The 26,853-nt window shown below is 36.3% G+C and overlaps 1 protein-coding gene across 1 annotated transcript in view; it reads left to right on the forward strand.

Moving 5' to 3' along the window:
- PREX2 (phosphatidylinositol-3,4,5-trisphosphate dependent Rac exchange factor 2) overlaps positions 1 to 26,853 on the forward strand; it is a 422,543-nt gene that overhangs the window by 146,848 nt on the left and 248,842 nt on the right. The window contains exons 8-10 of the mRNA XM_036740899.1: positions 9,579 to 9,682; positions 20,405 to 20,554; positions 23,277 to 23,421. Coding sequence (XP_036596794.1) covers positions 9,579 to 9,682; positions 20,405 to 20,554; positions 23,277 to 23,421 — 399 coding nt within the window. The remainder of the gene's footprint in view (positions 1 to 9,578; positions 9,683 to 20,404; positions 20,555 to 23,276; positions 23,422 to 26,853) is intronic.

Consider the following 26,853-nt stretch of genomic DNA (forward strand, 5'->3'; position numbering starts at 1 on the left):
ACCCTTGAGTTTTTCATCAGGGTATGACTGCTTGTAGACTAAAGAGTTCTATGTTCCTTGCTTGGGGGGATGCGCCAGCTCTGCCACACCAGCACTCCTCCTTCCCCAAGAACCCCCAACCCGGACTGGACTTAGATTTTCAGCAGGCTGTGCACTCCTGCTCTGATCCGCACTTAATTCCTCCCACCAGGTGGGCCTGGCCCGGGAAGCAACTGCAGTTGTACTTCTGTAACTGCCCCACCTCCGCTGCCCCTGGGGCAGTAGCTAAACTGCAAACTCCTTCCACTCCCGCAGCTTTTCCCACTAACCTTCTCTGTTGTCTTTGGTGTTGGTGGGTTGAGAAGTCTGGTAACTGCTGTAGCTCACTGGGGCGCTAGGGCACGCTCTGCCCGGCTCCTGGTCTAGTTGGTCTGCGCTGCCCACGCTGGGCTCTGCTGCACTCCGCTCCCAGCTCCATGCGAGATAAACCTCATCCAGAGACCATCCAGGCTGTCCTGGGCTGGAGTCCTGCTTCCCTCTGCTCTTTTGTGAGTTCTGCAGTTCTAGAATTGGTTCAGAGCCATTTTTTATAGGTTTTTGGAGGGACTCGGTGGGGAGCTCATGCTAGTCCCTGCTCCCTGCTTTTCAGCTGCCATCTTGGCTCCGCCCCCAAGGAGCTCACATTCTAATGGGATAGACAACTCCTATGAAGACTTTAGTGGTAAGTCTTATGGAAACGTCCTATGGACTTTAAGGTGCCTGCATCAGAGAATATAGTTATTCTTCTTCCTTCATGTCATTTCCACTGGTAAAAAAATCATATCATTTTCCAGTGTTGAACCACTTGGAAGTGCCACGGGCATTGATGGTAAGAACTATCCTTTCTGGGGCTTCAAAAGTGTATCTGTAGCACTTTTAGGAGCAATTGCGAAGCTGCATCTTCGCAAGGGTTTCTTTCCAGGATGATAATTGTGGGTAGTGGGCTATAAACATTGCTATTCCAAAAGCTCTTAGTTTCAGCTGTCTGAGGGGAGAGGGTAGGCAAAGTCATGGTGGTGGTTTGACTTGTCAGACACATGTTGCCTCCTGTCTTTTCCTCAGGGTGCCCTGCTGCTTTGGATACTCTGTCCCACCCATCCTGTGAGTGGCATTTAGTTGGCAGCTGGTGAGGATGTCTGGCCCCTCCACAAGAGTTGCTTTCATGGATGAACCCAATAAGGTCTGGATTAGAAGCAGGACTGGTGGTCTTGGGAGTGTTTCTACTCCTCGAGCTGTGGATTCTATTTGCCTGTTGGTGGCAGATAGTCAATGGGCTGGCTGCTTGATAATGAATTATTTGTCCATAGCAACCCATGAAGCAAAGAAAACGTACAAAATGCCCATCAATCATGTGTACCACCCCACCTTTCTGATTCATCAGTGGCAGTGGCAGAGTTGGGAAAAGGGACATATATACTTTATAAACCATCTACAAACTTTTATTTGATTTGTTGTTTGGTCGTTTCAGTCATGTCTGACTCTTTGTGACCCCATTCGGGGTTTTTTTGACAAAGATATTGGAGTGGTTTACAATTTCCTTCTCCAGCCCATTTTACAGATAAGGAAACTGAGGCAAACAGGGTTAGTGACTTGCTGGGGGTCACATAGCTTGTAAGTGTCTGAAGCCAGATTTGAATTCAGGCCATCCTGACTCAGTGTCCTGGTATAGTCATTTCTGACTCTGTGACTCTGTGTACCACACTGTTTCTGTTTTTCGTTTTGGCAAAGATACTGAAGTGGTTTGCCATTTCCTCCTGTAGTAAATTAAGGCAAACAGAGATTAAGTGCCCTGACCAGGGGTCACACAGCTAGTTTCTGAGGATGGATTTGAATTCAGGTCTTCCTGACTCCAGGCCCAGTGCTTTTCCAGTGAGCCACCTAGCTTATTCCTTAATTTGGCTTGGTACTCTAAATGTGAGTTCACTGCCTATTGACCAATAAATGAACATATTCCTAGAGAAATTAAATCATATTTTTCTTGACATTCTCAATATAAAATAAACCAAAGAAAATAGTGTAGCTGCATCCAAATGAAAGAATGGCTTCTTGGAGAGAGAAGGAAATGTGTTGGTGGAAAGGGCTTAATCATTGACCCAAAGTCAAGGGTCAAACTATATTTCATGGGCAACTTGGCCATCATTTATTGCAAAAAGACACAGTAAAAAAATTACATTTTTAAATTCTTCAATGAACTTTATAACACCTTTCAAATTAAATCATCACACAGGCTGATGTTTAAGGGCTTCAGTTTACAGTTGGGAAAAGGTGAGCATGGGGAGAAATACATGGGAACTAATGGTTCAGGAAAAAGGAATGAAAGAGGCCAAAGGCTTTTGTAGACCACATCTCCCACCATCATGAATACTTTCTCTGAAAAAGAATTGGCAGGTGTTGGTTATGATAAATACAATATGGTAAATACCATTTGTGCTACCTTAATAGCACAAAAATAAAGTTGATTATATTTTAATGGAGAAGAAAATATTCATGATAGATCTAAAAGTAATCTCTGAACAAGCTGTTTGTAGATAGCTTAAGGAGCAGTTTCTTAGAGCAGATTGTTGTTGCTTAGTCATGCCTGGCTCTTTGAGAATGAATTTGGGGTTTTCTTGGCAAACATGCTGGAGTGGTTTGCCACTTCCTCCTCCAGCTCATTTTACAGATGAGGAAACTGAGGCAAACAGGTTAAGTGACTTGTCCACAGTCACACAACTAGTAAATGTCTGAAGCCAGATTGCAACTCACAAAGATGAATCTTCTTGACTCCAGGCCCAGAGCTCTGTCTACTGTGCCACCTAGATGGTCAAAACAAAGATAAAAGTTAGTATAAAAAAGCTAGAAAAAATAATTTGGAGAACATAAGATGTGATATACAATTGAAGTTGCTCAACTCAAAACTATTTAATCAAGTAATTGATAATGAAAAATGGAAACTAGACAACAGGCATGACACACGAAAATTATGTTAATTTCATATAGAAGTTCAACTGCTGTAAATCAGTTGACACGATAAGAAAACTGGAAGAAGTCAGAAAGTACCACAGTCAGCAAACATTTAGCTTATTTGCCAGTTAGATGTGGGACCAAAGATCATTTGTAATGTTAGGAAGAAAAAGAGAGAGGATGGGGTTGCCCTTAGGAAATTTAATTTCTTTATTCATTCCAAGTTCCCCATAAAAGCAAAAGCACATTTATTTTAATACTAGCTTTTTACCAGTGTGCCTCTATGGCCTTGAGAAATGGGATACAATAGCCTCCAAAGAAATGAAATATTACACAGAGGGAGCTGGAGAAGCACATGTTGGACGTGATTAGAACACAGGCTGGAACATGTAGATCTTCCATAGGTAGGTTAGACACTTTTCAAAATTGCTAATTATTTCAAATGATTAAGATTCCCCTTAGTGCAACAAAGTAATAATTTAATGATTAACAGCTTAGGAGCCTAAAAGCATTAATGAAACTTTCAAAGAGACCTATGTAACAATCAGAGTAATTAAATTACAGGGAAGGTCTGGCTTATTATTGATTTAACCACGAGGAACTTTGAAGAATAAGAGTCAAAAGTTTGTAAGGGAGATTTGTGATCAGAAAAAAAAGATGGGATGATCATGTGACATGGTTGTGATACGGTATCAGTTATGACATTGCCAAGAAATGTAGGGAGGTGTAGGGACTTCTCTTAACACTTGTCCCTTGATGAGTTAATGATACCCATTACACCTAACCAATAAGAAATATGAGAGGAAATGGGGATATTCCCGTAATGCCACTGTTTCATTGGGATGACAATGGATAATGATGAGATTCCCAAACTACTCAATTCATTGTTATCTTGTCCAAACTGAAAGTCCTTTGAATGGGAAGGCTAGACGAAAAATGGTTAGCAGGGAATAAAACCCCAAGGTAGGTGAACAGACAGATAAACATCTCTCTCCCCTTTAATGAGTTCAGGTCACCCAATTCAGATGGACTGCTTCCTAGAGTACCTGAATCTGGCAGTTATAATTGTTACACAGCTGTTAGTGATCTTAAAAAATAATGAAAAAACCAGAGAAGTGCCATAGGACTGGAGAAGAACAACCAGTGTCCTATTTGTTATTTTTAGAGAAGAGGGTAGAGTTTTCAGACTTTCAGCTCCTGACTTTGGCTATTAAAGGGATGGTGTGTGAGCATGTACAAGCAAAGCAGTAATCTCAAAGAACCAACCCAAGTTCATGTCATACTAACCTATTTCCTTCTCTGGCAGGGTGATTAGATTGGTAGATCAGGGGAATATGGTAGAGATGTTACACTTAGACTTGCACAAAATATGTAACAGAGCTTCTTCTGATGTCCTTGTGCACAAGGTCAAGGTATATGAGCTTGATGCATAATCTAGTTAGGTGGATTCAGAATTGGTAAATTGCTAAAGCTATTGAATAGATGGATATGAATCTTTGGGAGAAGTTTCTAGTGTGTGCCCAATCTAACCTTGGCTCTCTACTGGTCATCATTTTTAATAAATATTTATTTTTATTCTGAACTTGACAAATAGCAAATAGAATGGGCCTTCATATATACACAGAACGACAACAGTAACACAAATGAAAAGAGGATTAAAACTGCAGGTCTCTGCTATCTACAGATTGCTTTTCTTTTCAAGCATATAATAAGATCTATAGCTTCTAAAGCTGTTCTACTTGTCTGGCCTTCTATTTTAGTCCCAATTTTTATCAGTGCTCTAGATGAAAGCTTAGATTATATACTTGTTGAATTTACTGATCATATAAAGCTGAGAGAACTAATAGAGAAGACCAAAAAAATCTTGGTTACCGAGAATGATGGGTAAAATTTAATAGAGATAAACACAAAGTACTAGAATCAAAATCAAAATATCACCTTTGCAAATTGTGCGGGGGTTAGATAATAATTCCTTTGAAAAGGATTTTAGACAGTTTAGTGGACACTGAGCTCAGTCTATTCTTCATACCATGACATTGTAATGGGGAAAAAAAGAATGTTACAAGTATGACCAGAACATTTCCAAAGAGGAAACAAAAAACGTTATTTTTGGCAATATTGTATATTGAGTAGCAGCCTGACCTGAGTCAGGAAGGCCTGAATTTTTGTCTTATTTCTGATTCATGCTGGCAGTGTGTCATTGGGCTAGTCACTTAACCTCTTACTTCCCTAGGCCACTTTTCTAGACTAAACTCAGAACAGTTACTATTCTGCACCAATAGCAGGGGTTCCTTCACTGTTAGTTTCCCAAACCAATGAAATCACAGATTCAAACCAACAATTGTTAATAATAAGCTTAAAAGATGTTTAAACTCATTAAAAACATTTACTTAAAAATGCAAATGAAGCTGTAACTCAGTGATTTGGGAATTGCCTTCAAACAAGTTGATTTACAACTCAACCATGCCCTTGTAGCTCTTGTCCATGTCTTTTTATGAGCTTACCACTGAGCGTTTACCCAATGCACTGGAAGCCTTACTTTGTTTTGACATCAGAAGAAGAATAGTTTAGCATTCAGGCTTTCTAACGATCATTCCTTGTTCTTGCCACATCTTCTTTAGCTATCATATTTCATGTCCTTCGGAATTGTTATATTTTAAAAATATTCAGTGCTTATTGACTTGCTGACTGAGAGAGAGGAAGGAAAAATGGATGGAAGGAAGGAAAACAGGAAGGAAGAAAGGAAGGAAGGAAGAAAAATAGGAAAGAAAGAAGGAAGGAAGGAAGGAAGAAAGGAAGGGAAGAAAACTTAGAAGGTCTTACTCTGTTGCAGGCACTGTGCTAAACATTCAGGATACAAATGCAAGCAAAGTAAAGGATCCCTGCTCTCGAGGGACTGACATTCTAATGGGGAAAGATAATATGTAAAAAGGAGCTGAGAAGCTGTTGCAGAGAAAGAAGTACCTAGCTCTGGTCCTGTGGAGATGAGTCAGTAATACAGCCTGGAGAGGAATGGAAATAATGTCATTAGACATTAATGTTTACCTAACAGTAAGAATTGTATATGTAAATGAATCAGCAAAATTCCTTTCTTAGAAACTGTAATGAAATGTCACTTATCTAGATGACTCCTATCTCTTTTGGACTGGGAATAGGGCTTTACTACTTCTTGCTTAAGGTCCAAAAAACAGATTCTCAAAGTTCCTTCCTGGGGAGGTTAGGTACTTTTCAAAACTGTTAACTATTTTAAATCATTAAGATGCCCCTTCCAACAATAAATCAGCATTTTAATAATTAGTAGGTCAGGAGTCTGGAAGAGTTAATGAAGCTTTCAAAGGTATCTACATAAAAATCCAAGAGTAATTAAATTATAGGGAGGATCTAGCTTATTGAGTTTATTAGTTTTATTACTTTTATGCCACTCTGGAATAAATGAACTGGATTAAAAATTTAAAAAGTGTATTTTCCAAATTATTTTTATGATATTCTGTGTTTAGGTAAGCATCAGCAGGTTATGCAGATAAAGAAACAGCTGTTACTTTCCCCTGTGTATTGTATTTTTAGAAGTTAACACGATTCTTTCCAAAAGCTTTGGTTTCCTTTGGGACATTAATTTGAAAAGGAGGCTCTTCTTCTTGAATGTGAATCTCTTTCTGTTATTTATTTCACTTCTAAAGTGTAAGCCTTCTGTGATAGTAAAGCTGGTTATTCAGATGTGAGGATCATTCATGGCCTTATGGCCTTAATTGTTGAATAACTAACAGGCTCAGTAAAAGTCTTAAGAGATTAAAGTCCTGCTGTTTTGAAAATGTTCTTAAGTAAGGAAACATTACTAAGAACATGTGACATAAAGAACAAATTCATAGCTATTATAAATGGAAATAGCCAAATAGATCATTGTGTCCATTTCCTGCCAGGAGAAGAGGAGCTGTTTAAATGACACCATCTGCTCCCTTCTTAAAACACTTAATCTTCTTCTGGTAGTTAACAAGATCAACAACTTCCCAATACTTCCTAACTTAAAATATTAAGAGTCTTTAGAAGGTATTGTTAAACAGACTTTTCTCCTTGAAATTTCAACTTCATGGAATAGTAAACTGATTACGACACTTTAATCTGTGGTTAGAAATCAGGACTGTGCTGGAGCCAGCTAGTAGAGAGAGCCAATTGTTAAATGTTTAGTGTGAACCTGTTCACCTTGAAAATTGGCAATGCTACAGATCAGGGGCTTGATCTATTTTGTTGTTATTGCTGATTGTCTAGATTTAAGGAAGTGATGGAAAAAATATTGATAATGCAGATTAAACATCAATATATTTTATATGTATAAATTTGAGAGTCATTGTTAGATATTTACCAGCATATCTCTAATTCAGTATTTTCTAGTGGGTAGACTGGAAAATTTAGAGAACTCAATTTTATTTCCTGTTCTGATATTAATTACATGAGGCTATCTGTATCATTCATATAAATATCTGTGTGTATATCACATAAAAATACATACAAATACACACATATATACATAGATACATACATGTATGTGTATATATTGATTGAAAACAAAACATAGCCAAAGAACATACTTTTTTTCTTTGTAAAGACTTATAAAGGCTATTTTCTTTATTGAAATTGTTACCTAACTTAATAAAGGCTTGTTGATTGATCCAAAAAAAAAAAGAAATCGGTACCTAGAAAAATAAGCAGAATATTTTGGAGTAGGAGGTAACACAAGAGTGAAGGAACCTAACTGAAAATGCTTCTTGACTTGGAATTTGTTCTCAGCAGTATCCTGGAAACTCTGAAGGTTTCTAGGGGGAACTTCTTCCACATTCTTCAAGACCAGCTCCATGGATTTAGGGTAGAGACTGAAAAAAGCTGGTCACAAATAGGAGGATACAGCCCAGAAGAAAGGAACAGATTTGGGGAATCTGCCCAACTTCAGTTAGCTCACCAATCCTCTTTGTGCCAGCGTACCAATAGTTCATTATCCTTTGAGAACCACCTTTCTACTCAACAGTTATTGTGAAAAAGAGCAGCAAACAGGTGGCAACAGACTGCAGGTTGGGATGAGGCAAAAACAAAACAAAACAAAAAAAGTGCTAGACCTAAAGAAAGAAAAGGATTCCTGGCATGAAAAATGCTTACTGCAAGGACATTTTAGACAAATATGCAGACTGACTGATAAAGACAGATGAAAGTTGTTTGAAGAAGAGGAATGTATTCATAATCAAAGAAAAGAGCCATCTCAATGAACAAGTACTTTGTAGCAAAGTAAACTGAATTAACATCCTTTGTGGAAAACAAAAGTTTAATTTTGTGAGATTCCATGAAGTAACAATGGAAAACTTTTATTGGAATAGTTTTCAAGAAACCTCAGAATGGATCAGAAGCCTAGTAAAAGAATTAAATGAAAAGGGAATAAGGGTTTAAGCATGAAAATTATGGCTCTTAAGAAAGAAATCGATAGGTCTAGCAAGATTAGAGAATTTTTAACAAAGTACAGAGATATTTTCTAATGAAATAGATACTCTGAAAATAGAATTACATAATTATAGCACAAAAATGCAAAGAAAGAATAAAAATAACTGAACAAAATTTAAAGATAGCAAGGTTGAAAAAACATATTAGAGCTTTGTAAAATAACAATATTGAATGTGAGTAAAAGATGCAAAAAGATAACCTAAGGATTATAGGTTGTCCATAAAAATGCCATTAAAAGGAAAATCAGAATATCGTATTTCAGGAATTCACACAGGAAAATTTCCTTGCAATAGTATAAATAAAAAGCAATGTACATTTTATGATAATCCTTGGATCACAAATGGAATCAAATCCTGGATTTAATTTACCAAAAACTCTCTCTTGGGAATGAATTTCAGCATCAAACAACAAAATCTGAAGCCAGCAAGTAAAAGAAACAAAAAGTTATCACATTCTAAGGACAATGATAAAAAGAATAATATAGGATTGTATTGGATTACAAGAAATCTAAGAAAAATAGGAATATGATTTTCCAAAAAACACAGCACATCACTTGGCAGCCAAAAATATGTCTTTAAAAGCTTACCCTAAACATCTAAGAAAACAATTGAATCCTCAACAAAAGGAGAAGAATTTGAGTCATTGTTTAAAAAAGCCAGAGATTATCAGGGATGCAATTTGCAGATTGACCACATGAAAGAAATGTAAACACTTTTTGAGGATGATGAATACTAGGGAAAGTATTTTTCCCAAGCCATTATGGTGGGATGGGGAATCTTTTTGTGTTTTGATTTTCTTTGAAAAAAAAATCTGACATTATCTAAATGGCCATGATAAAGCAAAGACCATATAAAAAGGGCTCAAGAATCCAAGGAACAAAGATATAAGGGAAATTATGATGAAAAAGTAAATATTTCAATTACAAAAAAAATCTCATTTTCTTCTTCATAAAGACATATGGTTAGATAAAGAGGAATTAATGATTACAAAATGAGGTAGTTGTAAAATAAAAATCATCTTATTTTTATAAAAACTGGTTTATCCGCAGTCCTTCAGTTATCCTTTAACTTCAATATTTTGCACAACTAATACAGATATATTCATAAAGTGTTTCATTGACTTTATTTCCTTATAAGGCGGTTAAAGAACAGCAAGGCTTCTACAGATGGGCACCGTTATCTTTTTCGTGGCAGAATCAATACTGAAGTGATGGAAGTTGAGAATGTGGATGATGGAACAGGTAAGCAATTATTAGACTGGTAAAGGATTTTTAGTGTGAAAAATATGCATGGATAAATTTTTCATTTTAATCACCATTTATTTAATGTATTAGTGCTCAGAAGTCTTTAGCTTTGGGTATATAATGAAGTAGCGGTTATTACGTACATAAACAGTCTGGTTGGAATAGTAGTTTGGTTTGTGAACTATTTTGTAAATATAACTGTAATTTTTATATTTTAGACTACTTATTTCTATTATAAGTGTAAATGTGATACAACAAAATTCAGGATGCATTTATGATACAGGTTAACTTATATCAAGGAAAACAAGTGAAAATTATAAAGAGACAAATTTAAGTTGGAGGTAAGGGGGAAAAACTTTCTAAAAAGAGGTATTCAAGAGTGCTTGCTTTGAGTAGTAGTAGGTTCTTTCTCATCTGCGTTCTTCAGGCACCATTTGGGTGCTACAGAGGGGGTTCTTCTTCTAATTCTCCTAATGCTATTTTTTTTTCATTTAAAGCTCTTTGTAACCTGGCCCCATCCTTTCCGTTAATCTCTGTTGTTTACACTATGGTCTAGCTAATCTGATCATTTTTATCGATGCTACTCCCATCTTCCCTCTGCATGACTTTGTGTCAGCTATCCTCCTCTGGCTATATTACAAGCTCCTTATGAGAAGGGGCTGTTTCATGTTTGTCTTTGCTTACATTGCCTGGCACGTAGCAGTTGCTTAATAAATACTTGTTGATTTAGAAGCCATTTGCTTGAATCCATGGCAATGGATGAGATTATCAAGAGAAATTGTAGCAAGAATAGAGACAGAGCTTTTGTGTACACACTTCCATAACATGGTGGGATGTGTCAGATAGCTAGCCCAAGAGACTTCAAAGAATGGTCAGACATAGAGCCACATAGCCATAGCTAGCGTCAACGTCAAGAAAAAGCAGTGTAGTGAAAACCATGAAGAAGAGAAAATATATGAAGGAGTGGTTTGTCAAAAGTTGCAGACAGGTCAGCGAGGATGAGGACTGAGCAAAAGTCTTTGGATTTAGCAATTAAGAGATCATTTGTAATGTTGCACAGAATTATTTTGCATGTTGGTGTGGGAAGCCAGATTGCAAGGGGATGATTAATAGAGAATGGAATGTGAGGAAATGGAGGCATCATGTGTAGAAGTTTTTCCAAAGAGTTTGGCAGTGAAAAGAGTAGCGATAGAGGAAGTTTCTTAAGCATTGGGAGGGATCTGGGTGTATTTTTAGGCAGTAGGGATAGAACTAGTGTATAGAACTTGAAGATAAAAAATTGATATGAAAGGATTGAAGGGGCTAGCCCCCAGAGAACATAGGATGGAACAGAATCATTGATATACCGGGAGAGTTTGGCTTTGTTAAAGAGTAGGACCACCTTTTTCTCCTAGCCAAGAGAAAGAAGAAGGAGAAGAAAAGAGAATAACCATTTATATAGCACCTACTATGTGCCAGGCACTGTGCTAAGTGCTTTTTATAAATATTATCTCATTTGATCCTAACAACAACCCTGAGGTATGGGTGTTATTATTATCCCCATTTTACAGTTGAGGAAACTGAGGAAGGCAGAAGTTAAAGTGACTTGCCTGGGGTCTTACAGCTAGTGAGGACCCGAGGCTAGTTTGAACTCAGTGGATCTTGATTCCAGGCCTAGTGCTTTTTCTGCTGTGCCACTAACTGCCTTAGTAAGGGAGGAAAGAATGGGGTTAATATTGAAGGGATCTTAGAGATAGAATTTAGAAGAAAATGGAGGTCATGGGGGATGTCCTCAATTTTCTTGGTAAAATAAAACTTAGCCTATGGTAATATTATGCTAAGATTGAAATTGTGGGGTTGTTAGTGGTGAGCCAGAAGATAGGTGGATGTGTTGCTTTAGAGTGAAACTGAGTTTTCCTGGCAGGATTTCAAGTTGTGTTTTGTGGATAATAAACTCACCCACAGCCCAGGAGGTCTTCCAGGAAAAATAGATGTTTAGGAAGTAATAGGGCCTCTGTAATAGTTGCAATTGGACACTTACTACAGCTTCTTATGAGGAAAATTAGCCTTTGTTACTGTATATAAACAGCCTTGATTGTAGGACTTTGGAGATGCTTCATTCTTCTTCATTGGGAGAAGGAAACCCTGGAAGAGAATTTTTTTTGAAGGGGGAAGGCAGGGCAATTGGGGTCAAGTGACTTGCCCAAGGTCACACAGCTAGTAAGTGTGTCAAGTGGCTGGAGAATTTTTATAAATAGATGAGTCCTCACTGACTGTTTAATCTACAGTCACAGCACCCCTCATTTTGCAGATTAGAAAGTTTAGATTAGAAAAGATTAGATTAGAAAGGCCCAGAAAATTTAAGTGAGTGGTTCATCAACATACTTACAGTTACTAACACTTAAGTCAGGGATTATTCCATTATATTAATTTCACAGAATGTGTCATGTAAAAACCTGGAATTAAAATTATTTTTACAGTGAGTACAAATGATCAAACAAGATTTAGTATTGAACTTAAAAAAAGCTCCTGGAATTTTATCAGGAAAAGAAAGGAGAAGGGAAGAAAGTAGGGGGAAATGGAGAGCTTCACAACACCCACCTGAATTAGACTTTCCCTTGATCCTAGACTCCTTTCTAAAACAATCCGTATGGCAAACTAAGTACTCTCTCTGCCTCTTGTCTCTTTTGTTGTTCTTGATTCTTAATATTCTGATCACTACTTTAACTGCACAATTGTTGCCTGATAATCCAGCATTTAAAATCTGCTGATGGTTTCCTCACTGGAGCTTTTGTGTTAATTGTCACTACAGATTAATGTCCACAGGACTGCATGTGTCCCATTCCATTCTTCCCCATTCCACCTTCTTTTAAACTCTGAATTTGAAATCAGAAAAAGACAATTTATGCAAGGGCTAGCAAATAGTCATAGGCAAAAACCATTCTCCTCCCCCTGTTCAGTGACCCTCTGATCATTAATGTTAGATAAGGCACAAAGCAGGGAAAAGTGTGCTCATCAAAGGCATGTGCCTTTAGGATGCAGGAGATTCAACACAGAGTTCTGGTTGAAGATGATCCTCTGTGGATTGTGATGTCCTCCAGCTGTTCCAGTTTGTGGATGATATTGTGCTGATAGATATAAATATGCCCCCTTAAGAAGTAATCTCACCTTGTGGTCGAAGAGAGGTCTAATTTGCTGAAGCTGGGGATACAGGGTGTGCTTGAAAAATGCTATTGATTAAATTCAAGGTGATGGAAAAACTTGTGCCTATGGGATAACCTTTAGTTGTGAAATGTCATCCTTTTTCTTTAAAGATATTATTAACTATTGTTTTGTTTGTTTAAATATTGAGCTTTGTGAAATTTGAGGCATTATTTTTTTTAAATTCAGTTGTTATAAGAACTATTAATGTTGTTATTCTAAACCTATCATACAAAGGGGAGCTTACTGTATGTATTTTTAACAAAGTCTTACTTCAGTGCTTCATCTTGGCATATAAGGTGGCCCTGGGTTCTGGAAGGGTATTCCAACAGGGTTTAGATTTTCCAGGCAGTAAAGGCTTGTAGTATGGGTCTGGTTATGAATTGTGTGCGTAGTCTTAAAGGGCCAGCCTAGTTTATTTTGGAGGGAGCATCAAAAGAGACTTGTTCACCAAAAGCTAAATTTGTCATGGAAGTCCACAGAGAAAATATCATAGATGTGGAAGGCTAGTAGGATGCTTCAGTGGAGAGAATATCTACAATGATGAAATCATGGATCCTTGAAGTATTGATGAGTTTTATTTTTAAAGATACAAAGATATGAACTGACATATCCAAAATTAGCATGATTTCAACAAGTCGTTTTCAAATCAAGGATTCTTTGTTCTGTTAGGCTGTAAAACATTAGACGATGCAAATATAATTGTTTTTTAGCCTTAAGTAGGCTTAATTCACATTATTGTTATTTAAAAAGAATTCCCTTGAATACACATAGACATACTCTCACATTGTGATCACCAGAATGGGAGTGAACAGAATATTTAGTCATCAGTTTCTTGATGCAGTGAATAATGCATTCTGGCATTTTCTAACATTTCCCAGCCCATGTATACAATACTTGGCTGTTTTCCATCTCATTAAGATGCAAAGTTATTGAAAGGATACCAGTAGGTCTGCTGAGATTTATGGTTACTTCAGTTTTAGAAAATCCCATCTCATTATGCAAAAGTGTGCTGAATTAAGAATAGAGAATTTGCAAAGTATAAAGCTCTGAAGCAATTAGTGACTTATTCAGGGCTGCCCTTTAGATTTCCCTTGCCTTTACTAAAAGTCAGTGATGACCTTTGGTAATTTGTCCTCATTGTAAAACTATTTTAATTCAAGATTTTATATGATGCATTCTGTGAAATTAAATATTTTGACTTGTTGAGATCTATAGCTCCCTTTAATTACCACAGCAAAAGTGGATGGTGTTATTGAGCCTTCTCATTGTAGAGAAATACAAGGAAATCAGTGCTTCTGTTATTATTCTATGACTATTTGTGCCCTGGGCATTACTGTTGAATGAAATGAGAATCAAAATTGCTAAAAGACTGTGCAAGAAACAGTTGTGCGATCACTGTTAAAATATAAGCTACCTGGAATAGCAGTTTCGTATATATGCCCCAAATTGCTCAGCAGCTTTTTCAACAAGAAATTTAAATAGCAAGTAAGGAAATAAAATCTAACCCCCATAAATGTTTAATTATCATTTCACATTAAATTTTTTCAAATGCTGCCACATTTGCTTTCTTTCGAAGTATCACTCACTATATCTGTGAGGCAATGAGCTTTATTTTTATTTTTATCCTGTGCCTAGGGCAGTACAAATCTAAATTGGATATTCATACACATATAATGAGTAGCTAGGTGACACAGTGTCTGGCCTGGAGTCAGAAAGACTAGTCAGGTTCCTAAGTTCAAATCTGGCCTCAAACACTTACTATGTGACCAAGGGCAAGTCACTTAGCCCTGCTTGCCTCAGTTTCCTCATCTATGAAACAAGCTGGAGAAAGAAGTGGCGAACACTTCAGTATCTTTGCCAAGAAAACTACAGAATGGGTTCATGAAGAATTGAACATGACTGAAAAATGGCAAAATGATAACACATGTAATTAACAGTGGCTTGCCATCTCTCTTGAAAAAATGTGAACTATTCTTTTATGAGATGATGCGGTTGAGTCGTACCTGGATTACAAGCTTGGTTAATTTTAGGGCCCCATTATTAATTAATTAGGCATTTATCAAATGTCTCTTCTGTCCTCTGTACTGTGCTAAGTACTTGGCAGGGAAAAATGTGGCTGAGATGTAGAATTAGCATTCGACCTGGTATTTTCCCTCAAGGAAGTTCTGATGTACTTGAGCAGATAAACCTATATATGCATGCATATATAAATTCATCTATAATAATATAAAACCTACATACACATGTGCATTTATATGCTTGTACATACATGTATATTCAAGTATATATACATATATATATATCAATAAATAATATTTAGTAAATGCTTTCCATGTGTCAGGCACTGTGCTAAGCATGTGTGGATATATACATACACACACGTGAGTAGGTACATCTAAATACATTTTATTTCTTTACAGTATATAAATTTGCATATAATTTATTTTATTTATGTATTTATATAATATATTATATACATTATATAATATTATATATTATTGATTAATATTATGGCATTATATTGTATCATATATTAATATATCATATACACTATATATGATACATGCTATATAATATAAATATATTTATATAAAATAGATATAATATATAAAATATATGTATTTATTTAATTTATATAATTATATATGTATACGTGTAGATACATACATATGTGTACGTATACATGTGTGTATGTATGTGTGTGTGTGCGCATGTGTATGATTATTATAAGTAAGAAAAGTAGATGCCATAGTGTATGATAGAATACTGGATTTAGAATCTAGAAGACCTGGATTCAAATCTTGCCTCAGGCCATGACTAGTAGTGTGACCCTAAATAAGTAAGTCACTTAACCTGTCTACTTCATTCTCCTCGTCTGTAAAATGATTATAAGAGTAGCAACTCTCTGATGGAGTTGTTTTGAGAATCAAATGAGACAGCATGTATATCATGCTTTGTAAACCTTATAAGACAGTGTATAGATTTTTTTTGGCAGGTTCAATTATTTATGACTCATTTCATGTGGTTTTGGGCTAGATGAACAGAGGAAAATTTCTAGAACGAGGAAGCTGATATCCACTGAATCACATCTAGAGTAATATGGGGTGCAGTGTTTGTGAAAGATATTTTGAAACTCTTGTGTGTCCAGAGTAGAATGACAAAGATGGGGAAGGAGAAGAGAAATGATGTCAAAAATGCATCTATTGTAAGAACTGGGGAAGTTTAAATTAGAGAAGCAAAATCTTTGCATCTCAGCTCTCAGGGTAGACCCAATCTCTATATTACTATGTTTGTATATACAAGTTAAACTTATTTTCTTTATCTTTGGGGAACAGAACTAGGGGCAATAGTTGGATATTGTACAGAAGCAGATATAAGGGAAAACACCATAAAATGTAGAGCAGCTCAAAAGTGGTCTCAAAAGAATAATAAATTATTATTATTGCTATTATCATCATCATAAGTGTTTGACGAATTCAGAGATCACCGAAGTCTATGGTTGTAGGAAAAGGCTTCTTGGAAAACATGAATTGGAGTGGTTTTTGGAAGAATGGAATGTATATGGCTAGGGGAAGGGAAGAAGAGAAGGAATATTCAGAATAGGCAACAGAATGCTCAACAGCATGGATGGTGACATGGGGCAATGAGGAGACAGACCAAAGTAGAGTAGAGGAGACACTTTGGGTGAGAGTGGGGGACCAGTTGAGATAAGTAGAGTGGAGTTAGGTGGAAATTGGATTGAATATAATAGAAAATAATTTTTTTGAGCAGGAGGTTAACAAGAGAAAAGTAGTTTTTCAGGAAGATTTCTTTAGCAGCAGTATTCAGGATGGTTTGAAGGGAGATGAGGGCTAGAGAGTTGTGATAGGAAGATGCTACAGCTGTTTCAGGTGTGAGGGAATAAGGCCTTAGACTATGGCAGTAGAATTGTGGCCAGTTTGGAGAATCTCCAGAAAAGTAGGTTTGTGTTTCTGGCACTCTATATCCACAGTACCTCTTGGTTCCATCAGAGATCATTTATAAGCAAACATGGCTTTCCCACCCTCTTCTTTAGATGCTCAGTGTAAGTGAAGGATGCTTGTATCTAGTTGGATGTGCTCCTCCAGAACCAGGCTTGAAAGGAAAATTGCCCAGCGAATTGCCCAGGGAGGAATATTTGCTTGACTTTTTGGTGGGTGGGGCAGGACTAGGGAAGTCACTTAGTTGGGGCCTGTCTTTGAAAAAGTATGGAGTGTTAAGGAGGGAAAGAGGGATATAGGAAGGGTGGGAGAATAGAGAGTGAAGGGGAGAGAGGGAAGAAAAGCAGATGTAGAAAAGAGCAGAGAGAAAGAAGGGGGGGAAAGAGACAGAGGGAGGGAGAGGGGAAGAAGAAGGGGTAGAGGGAAAGTGTAGAGAAAGAGAGGGGGAGGGGAAAGAGGGAGAGGCCGGAGAGACAGAGATAAGAGATAGATACAGTGAAAGAGACAGGAGACAGGAGAGAGAGAGAGAGAGAGAGAGAGAGAGAGAGAGAGAGAGAGAGAGAGAGAGAGAGAGAGAGCAATAAAAATAAAAAAGCAATGGAACAGATGAGGGGAGATAGGGATTTTATTCTTGTCTTCCTTTAATGAAGACATTGGCCCCTTCCTACCTTCTCAGTCTTTCTGTGACTTATTCTCCCGCACACACTCAGCAAACCAGTGACACTGGCCTCCCTGGTGTTTCTGGAACATGACTTTCCATCACTTGACTCCATGAAATTTCACTGGCTGTCCTCCATTTCTGGAATACTCACTTTTCTTATTTCTGCTTCCTGATTTCCTGGCTTCCTTCAGGTTTCAGCTGAAATCCCATTTCCTGAAAAAAGCCTTTCCCAATCCCCTTAATGGTAGTGTCTTCCCTCTGTGATTATCTCTAAATATCCTGTATCTTTATATCCTTGTTTGTCCGCAGTTGTTGGCATGTTGTCTCCCCATTGGACTGTGAGCTCCTTACGTCAGGGACTTTCTTTCGCATTCCTTTGTATCCCCAGGGCTTAGCACAGAGGCTGGCACATAGTAAGCTCTTAATCAGTGCTTGTTGACTTGATTTGACCTGATTGGACTTAATGTCTCTTACCGAATAAAATCAATTATTTGGGAAAATGCAGCAGAATAGTCTGCTTTTCACAATGTCAGTGGCAATTTCCCAGGCCCTCTCATTTTCATCAACTCCAAATGATCATTTTACTCAGGTAAATTTCTTGGAGGGAAGACAAAATATCATTTGTGAGCAGTTACTGATATTTTTACTGATGTTCTTGGGAGTACTTACTGGTAAAGATTCTACAGAGTAGGTACTCTCTGGTGACTACTTTGTCTTGTTTGCATTCTTTGCTTGGTTAGGATATAAAGCAAAAGTACGTACCACTCATAAGGAAACATTCTTATTATGTCTATTGTCAGGTAAAATGAAGTGACACTAGTTTAACCTCCAGTGTTTTTGAGTGCTGTGTGGCTGTTTGGCAAAAAAAAAAAACAAAAACAAAAACCAGACCCGTGGGATCTGGCGAAAACCACTTAGCATGTAACAACAGACTCTTAAAAATGGGTTTGGATCAATGCCAACTGAGTGGCAAGAGTGCAAGATAGGTTTTGGGAACAGGGATAGCTAGCTTTTAACGGTATACAATAATGCATTTATTACCATATATTTGTATTATTTACTCTTGTTACTACTAGGTGGTAAACACATCTTTTGGGAATTCCTTAGTTTTATTGTAGTTTTTATTTTGTTTGGTAAAACATTGGGAGACTATTCTGTTCTACATGGCATTTCCCAATACAATTTTTGAAAAGAATTTTGGATAGAATAAATGAAACGTCACTCGGAGTGCTTATGATTGATAGTGAGCTAAAATAATTAAGAAATCTTTCATGCAAGGCTTGGAAATGCCTTTTGGTATTGGATTGGAAGAACTGAATGTCAGTGTAATTTTATTCTTTGAGAATTTATTATTTATGCACTTTGATGAAAATGTTTTTCTAGATCACATGCTTGTGTCCCTCAGTTCACATTCACATTGGCCATCCGCATCACCAGAGGGAAGCCAGCTACTAAGCAGTCTCAGGATTCTAGGGGTAACTTTGAGGGTCTAGGTTTCTAGTGCTTGGAATCCCTCTTTGTGTGGTTCCTAGTGATCATCAGCCTGTGTCACTCTTAATTAACTCTTAGCAAAGGTATTTACTAAATACTAAAAACATTTGGGACAAAACATTTTCTTCCAAAATTCTAGAGTACATCTCACAAGTAAACACAGCATGCGTGAGGAAGTGGGCACAAACTTAGAGTACAATTGTAGTAAGGCATATGTATAGAGATCATATGTCCAAAAGGCAATCTCATGATCTCTGGTTGCTACAAATCCTTGCTTGAGTCTATATCCAGCATTGTTCTCTGGTGTAAAGGATTACGCTTTTTGAAGATGACTCCTCACGCTGGTTTCTATCTTTCTACGTCCATCGTTGTCCATGGTTTTCTGCATTTGTTTTCAGTCTTTGTCTCTTTCTCTGTCCTTGTCTGTCACTGTCTTTGTCTGTCTGTCTTTGGCTCCAGCTCTCCTGTGCATCTGACTTCTGTCTTTTTCTCTCTCTGTCTCTCTTCACAGGCTATCTTTTTCAAGTGACCTATTTTGCCCTAGGTATCTCCTTCTTTTCTTAGCTGGATACGTGGTATCCTACTGGTCCCTTTTGTCTGGTGACAAGGTCACTGGGGTGGAATTGTTAATACCTTTTGGACTCACATCCTTCCCCCCAGTTGCTGTTGCCCAGGGATTTTTTGAGGTACAAATGAATTAGTGGATTTGACACTTTGGAAACCCTAATGCACTAATATAAATTCCAGTTATTATTAGGCTACAGTGATCAGGCCTCTACTCTGGAGATGACTTCTGTCCTTGATTCTCTACATCACTTATATTAAGTTCAAGCAATGTTTATAGAGCAATACAGGGGCTAGGATAATGGTGGTAAGAAATATATGTACATCCTTTTAAGTTTTATCTGCCTTATTAATACCTTCTTCAGTCTAGAAAATCAACAAAATAATAAATCAAGCCTTTGTTGATTGCCTTTCTGAGTTGTAAATGTTCATGGTGAAAATTTAACAATGGGCTCTCATAACACTGAAAGCCGGCATGAGCACAACCCTGGTTATTACCTCCTTAAGGTATTTGGAAGCCTGGGGTCTTCTACCACTAACCAGGCCTTCTGCTTAAATTCTTGCTCTCTTTAGAGGTGTGGCCAACTTTTTTTGGTGAGCTAATTATCCCCATTTCCGTCTTGTCCCATCAGAGGGATTTATGCCTTATGAAGAGATCATAAGAGTATCTTGTTGATACATTTAAAAATTTTTTGATTGGGTTGGGAGTGGAATCCCACCCTTAAAACTGTTTACAGAATATGGTCATTTAGGGTACAGATCATCTTGTTATTCTTTGAAAAGTTCAGAAGTTCTCGATTTTGGGGTGAATTCATATAAGTTACATTCTCTTCTTCAATTTTAAAAATTGTTGCATTCCAGCTGACTTCCATAGCAGTGGACATATTGTTGTTAATGGTTGGAAGATACACAATACAGCGAAGAATAAATGGTTTGTGTGTATGGCCAAAACACCCGAAGAAAAGCATGAATGGTTAGAAGCTATTATGAAAGAAAGAGAAAGGCGAAAAGGTAGGTGCCAATGATTAGGTACTATATTTCATTTTATGCCGAGTTTTACTTATTCACTCTGACTAAAAGACATCTCTTTCTCCCAACTCCCAGAGCACTTTCATGGTTCTTCTTCCATACACTTTCATACCCTTCTTGTAATCTATTTGTTTGTGAACTTGGCTTACCAGAATGCAAACTACATTAATGCAGAGACTCTCACATTCATTTTTATAGCTCTCTCCCAGAATAGAATAGGTGCTTAATAAATTAATATTCACTTGAGTTCATCAAGTGGCCTAGTAATTAGCGATCATAACATTGCATCAACAATACTTACATAATTAAATAGTGATTTAAAACCTAATAAATCCAGAATGGTTATGTGGTTATTATGGTTATTTTGGTTATGGTTTTATGGTTTAAATGCTTTGTATGCATTATCTTATTTTCACTTTCAGCCCTTATGAGTTGGTCATCTCATCTCCTCCCAAACTGATAAAGAAATTGCTTAGGTGATAGAACTATTCCATTTTACAGATGAGGAAACTGAGGTCAAGGCAGATTAAACGATTGGTTAGGTTATATGATGGGGTTGGGACTTGAATCCTGATTTTCTGAGCCCAAGTCTACATTTCTTTCTACTATATAATCCTGCTTATGAAAAAGTGAAGGAGAAAAGGCTAATGATCCATGTTGATTTACTATCTTACAAGATGCTCCCAAAGCTTAAAACTTTGCTAAGGCTTTTGGGGCCCCCTTTTTGTGAATATCCTACTCTAGTACTCTTGTGATCCTGAAAATAAAACAGGAAAGAAAAAAGTTTATTGGTAAAATAATCATTTTCTTCTTATCAGTATGTTGATAAGACTCCTATTTGTTTTTAATCTGTCTCTTGTTCCATCATTTTTGGAGCCTATTCATGGTATCTGACAAACAACTTCATACTATTTGTTCATAAGAGACAGGACTGAGCAGTATAACATGGCATAGCATATTCATTTTCTTATTTGATCCTCAGAACCTCTTGCATGAACTATAAGTATTATTATTTCTACTTTGCAGATGAGGAAGTTAAGGCTTAGAGAAATTCAGTAACCCATACTTGCACAGCTAGTATGTGCTGGAGATGGGTTGCAAACTAAGGTCATCCTTAGTCCAGTGCTTTCTTCTATAGGATGTTGCCTATCATGGCCCCTTGTTCTCTAGTCCTTTTTCAATAGATTGAGTAGTAACGGACTGGTTGAGGCAGTTTCTTGTAAATTGCAAAGTGAACTCTTTTAAAGGCACAGTATTTGAGGACATTTGGGTGCTGTGTAGTAAGCAGTGTTTTGTTAAATTGTGTCAGGCAATCACCTCCAGCTTACTCCCTTGGAAATCTGTAGCCTGAAATGTTTTAGCATTTAAGCATAAACATTTTTTATCATGGAGAAGTGTGTTATAGTCTCAAGAGCTGTCCTTCATCAGGAAGATCTAGGCTCAAGATCCATCTCTGACATATAGTGAAAATGTAACCTTGGACAGGTGATTGTAACTTTTTAGAGCCCCTAAAGAGCTTGGGAAGAATATAGAATACAGAGCAGGTGTCAGCTTGCATAGGTAGAAGGAGTATCCTCCCTGGGAATTCTCTATAATGATGAAATCACAGGTCTGCCCCCTCCTCATTCTGAATAGCATAGGAGAGGAGGCTCCTGAATCCTATATTACTAGCTCTGAATCCTTGAAGTCTATCCTAAGTCAATGCATTTCAGAAATATAGATTAAAAAACAAATACCCATATATCTGCAAGAAAATATTCACTTTATCTAGCAATTTCTTTATCAAGTTGTGAGGATGAGGTACACTATTTTCTTTATTCTCTGGTCAGCCCAAAGAAGAGATACCTAATGAATTGTTAGTTGAATTAAATCAATGAAAAATATCTTTGATTGAAAACTTTTTAAAAACTATATATCATTTCTTGCAACTTTGGATGGTTCCCTCATAAATGACACATTCACTGTGATTAAAACAATGGCAATGGAATAATGAACAAAAATAAGGACAAAGATACAACTGATGACTAATGACTGACTGATTTTAGTTCAATTCTACACTATTAAATTCAATAAGCATTTATTAAGTTTCTTATTACATACTATGCAGTGTCCTGGGGATGTGAGTGTAAAGGCAAAAATGAGACAGTTTTTGCCCTCATGGAGCTCGTGTTGTACTGGTGAGAAGTGACATTTACACAGATAAGCAAATAGAAAACATATAGAAAATCAAGTAATTTGGGGTGGGAGGAAGAACATACTTGAGGGCTTTGTCCTCAATCAGCCATTAAACAATATTATTATTCAGCTAAAAAAATACTAACTGAATTTTTGATTGAATTGAACAGGTAATTATTTTTTTAACAGCTGGATTGGTCATGCATAAACACATATCCTATGAAACAAATTTGAAATTGAAATGAGAAAGGAAGATGCTCTGTGCAATTTATTAGATTCTTATTAAATATTAATGATAATGTTAATGGATTCTAAGAAATTATTCCCTTCTATTTACTTTTTCCTCATCCACAAAATGAAGTTGGTCTAGATGATCACTTAAGCTTTAAAATTCTATGAGTCTATGAGTTTATTTTCATTACTAGAGGTAAATAATATAATTTTGATAACTAGAGAATGAAAAATGTATTTATGCCATAAAAACTAACCCTCAAGGTTTGTTTCTTTTTCTTCTTTTTGCATTTGTTAGGTTTAAAACTGGGGATGGAACAAGATACTTGGGTCATGATCTCTGAACAGGGAGAGAAACTTTACAAAATGATGTGTCAACAAGGAAATCTTATCAAAGACAGAAAGAGAAAATTGACTACCTTTCCTAAGTGTTTTCTTGGAAGGTAGGTTTGATAACTTTGATTGAAATATGTGTTTCTTTTAAAAGTATTTATTTTCAACATTCGTTTTAAAAAATTTTGAGCTTCAAATTTTAACCCCCTCTCACACCCCTCTTCCATACATGTGAAGTTATCCAAAACCTATTTCTATATTAGCCATGTTGCAAAAAAGCAAAAACAATAAAAAGCAAGAAACATAAAGTAAAAAAAAAGTATGTTTTAATCTGCACTCAGAGTTCTTCAGTTCTGTCTCTAGAGATAGCATTTTTCATCATGGATCTTTTTGATTGTCTTAGATCATTATCTTGGTCAGAGTAGCTAAGTCTTTCACAGTTGGTCATTATTAAAATATTTGCTATTATGGTGTATAGTATTCTCCTGGTTTTGTATATTTCACTTTGCATGAGTTCATATAAGTCTTTTCTGTTTTTTATGAAACCACTTTGCTCATCATTTCTTAAAGCACAATAGTATTCTACCACAATCATGTACTACAACTTGGTCAGCTATTTCCCAATTAATGGGAATCCCATTAATTTCCAACTTCTTGCTACCACAAAAAAGAATTGCTAAAAATATTTTTGCACATATAGTACCTTTCATGTTTCTTCTCTGTCTTTGGGATACAGGTGCAGTGTTGGTATCACTGCATCAGAAAATATGGACAGTTTTGTGCATAGGTTTGAATGACACTCCAGAATGGCTAGACCACTTCACAACTCCACCAACAGTGCATTAGTGCTCCAATTTTTCCATATCCCTTCCAGCATTTATCATTTTCCTTTTCTGTCATTTTAGCAAATCTGAGAAGTGTGAGGTGGTATCTCAGAGTTATTTTAATTTGCATTTCTCTAACTAACAGTGATTTAGAACTTTTTTCATATGACTATTAAAAGCTGATTTCTTTTTCTGAAAACTGCCTGCTCATATCTTTTGACCATTTATCAATTGGGGATTGCCTCATTTTTATAAATTTGGTTCAGTTATATGTGTACGTGTATATATATATATACATATATATATATATATACATATATATATATGTATATATATATATTCTCTCTATCTCTGTTTTTACACATATATAATACATATGTGTTTATGTGTGTGTATGTTTCAAAAGTGAGGCCTTTATCAGAGACCTTGCTATAAATTTTTTCCACTGTAGTGTCAACCACACTGGTATACCCAAGATGGCTACTAGTGCAGGTTCTTCTATCTGCTTTACTAAGGAAAGCAACTTAAAAGGAGTCAATGATCTTTAATTGCATAAAATACAGAGAAAATACAGAGAAGAGAAATAAAGACCAATAGACAGGACTCTACTGCCTGAATCAAAGCTTTACATCCACCACTGAATCAAGAGAGCCTTTACCTCTGAGGAGTCAGGGAGCTCTGAACATACAGCCACTCGGAGTCTCGACCAGGGAATCACAACATCTTTCTCATAAGCGAGCCCTCAAAGCAATACCTCACCTCTCAGAGTATATAGTCTTTCAGCTAATAGGCTCAGTGCCTAATTAGAAATTGTCAAAAGGTATGCAAGCCTTCCTGCAAGCAAGCATGCTTCCCTTAATGGGCTCCACATGAGGTCTATTGACAGGTGGGGAAGAGCTTATTCCCCATTAACCTTACACCCGCTTTCCTGCTTTCCTTCTAATTTTAGCTGTTTAGCTTATATTTGTACAAAACCTTTTTAATTTCATATAATCAAAATTATCCAATTATCCAATCAAAATTATTCCTGCTTTCCTCCCAATCTATTATTTAGTCTTAAATTCTTCCCTTACCCATAAATCTGACAGGCATATTTTTCCATGATCCCTTATTTAACCTAGGATATGACTCTTTATGTCTAATTTAATTATTTTCTCATTTTTATCTTATTTTGTCATTGGACGTGAGATGCCAGTATATGCCTAATTTCTGCTGAACAGCTTTCCAGTTTTCCTCGTAGTTTTTGTCACCTAGTGAGTTCTTGTGCCAAAAGCTGGTGTCTCTGGGTTTATCATAAGGTCAAGTACTGTGGTCATTTACTACTGTGTCTTGTATTCCACTGAACCACCCCTCTATTTCTTAGTCAGTACTAGATTGTTTTGATGATTACTACTTTGTGGTATAACTTGAAATTTGGTACAGTTAGGCCACCTTCCTTCCAACTTTTTTCATTGATTCCTTTGATATCCTTGACCTTTTGCTCTGCCAGATGAATTTTCTTATTATTTTTTCTAGCTCTATAAAACAATTCTTTGGTAGTTTGATTGGCATGCCAATGAATAAGTAAATTAATTTAGGTAGAATTGTGATTTTTATTATACTGACTTGGCCCACCTATGAGCAATAAATCTCCAATTTTTTTTGGATCTGTCTTTATTTATGTGAAAAGAATTTAATAATTATTTTTACATAAGTCCTTGGGTTTGTCTCAACAGGTAGACTGCCAAATATCTTATGTCTGCAATTATTTTAAATGAAATTTCCCTTTCTATCTCTTCTTGCTGTGTTTTGTTTGGTAATATATAGAAATGCTGATGAAGTATGTGGGATTATTTTATATCCTGCAACTTTGCTAAAATTCTTAATTGTTTCAACTTGTTTTTTTTAGTTTATTCCCAACTGTTCTTTAAATATATCACCGTATCATTTGCCCATTTTTATTTCTTCAGTTTCTTTTAATTGTATTATTGCTATAGCTATGATTTCTAATACAATATTGAACAATAGTAGTGATAATAGACATCCATAGTTACCACTAATCTTATTGGGAAGGCTTCTAGCTTATCCCCATTATGTTAATTTTTGCTGTTGGTTTTAGATAGATACTACTTATTTTAAGAAAGGCTTCATTGATTACTATGCTTTCTAGTGTTTTTAATAGTGGTGTTTTGTTTTAATGTTGTGTTTTGTCAAAAGCTTTTTCTGCTTCTGTTGGTATGGGTGGTATATGTGGTATACACATGGTATATGTGGGTGGGTTTTTTTTTTTGTTATTGACATGGTCAGATATGCTGATAATTTTGCTCATATTGAATCAGTCTTGCATCTTTGATATAATTCCGACCTGGTCATAGTTTATGACTTTGGTGATATAATACCATGATCTCCTTGTTACAATATTCATTAAGTAAATTGTTCTATAGTATTTTTTCTCTGTTTTTATCTTCCATAGTATAGGCATCAAAAACATTTGTGTCCAAAAAGGAATTTGGCAAGAAACTTTACCTTTTTTCAAGTAGGCTATATAGTATTAGGATTAATTATTCCTTAAATATTTGGTAGAATTCACTTGAAAATCCACCTGGTCCTTGGGATTTTTTCTTAGATTGCTCAGTGATACTTCATTAAGTTTCTTTTTCTAAAATAGGATTATTTAAGTATTCCATTTCCCCCTCTGTTAATCTGGAAAATTTATATTTTTGGTAAATATTCATCCAT

The sequence above is a fragment of the Trichosurus vulpecula genome, chromosome 1 (genome assembly GCF_011100635.1).
Source record: "Trichosurus vulpecula isolate mTriVul1 chromosome 1, mTriVul1.pri, whole genome shotgun sequence".
NCBI classification, from domain to species: Eukaryota; Metazoa; Chordata; class Mammalia; order Diprotodontia; family Phalangeridae; genus Trichosurus; species Trichosurus vulpecula.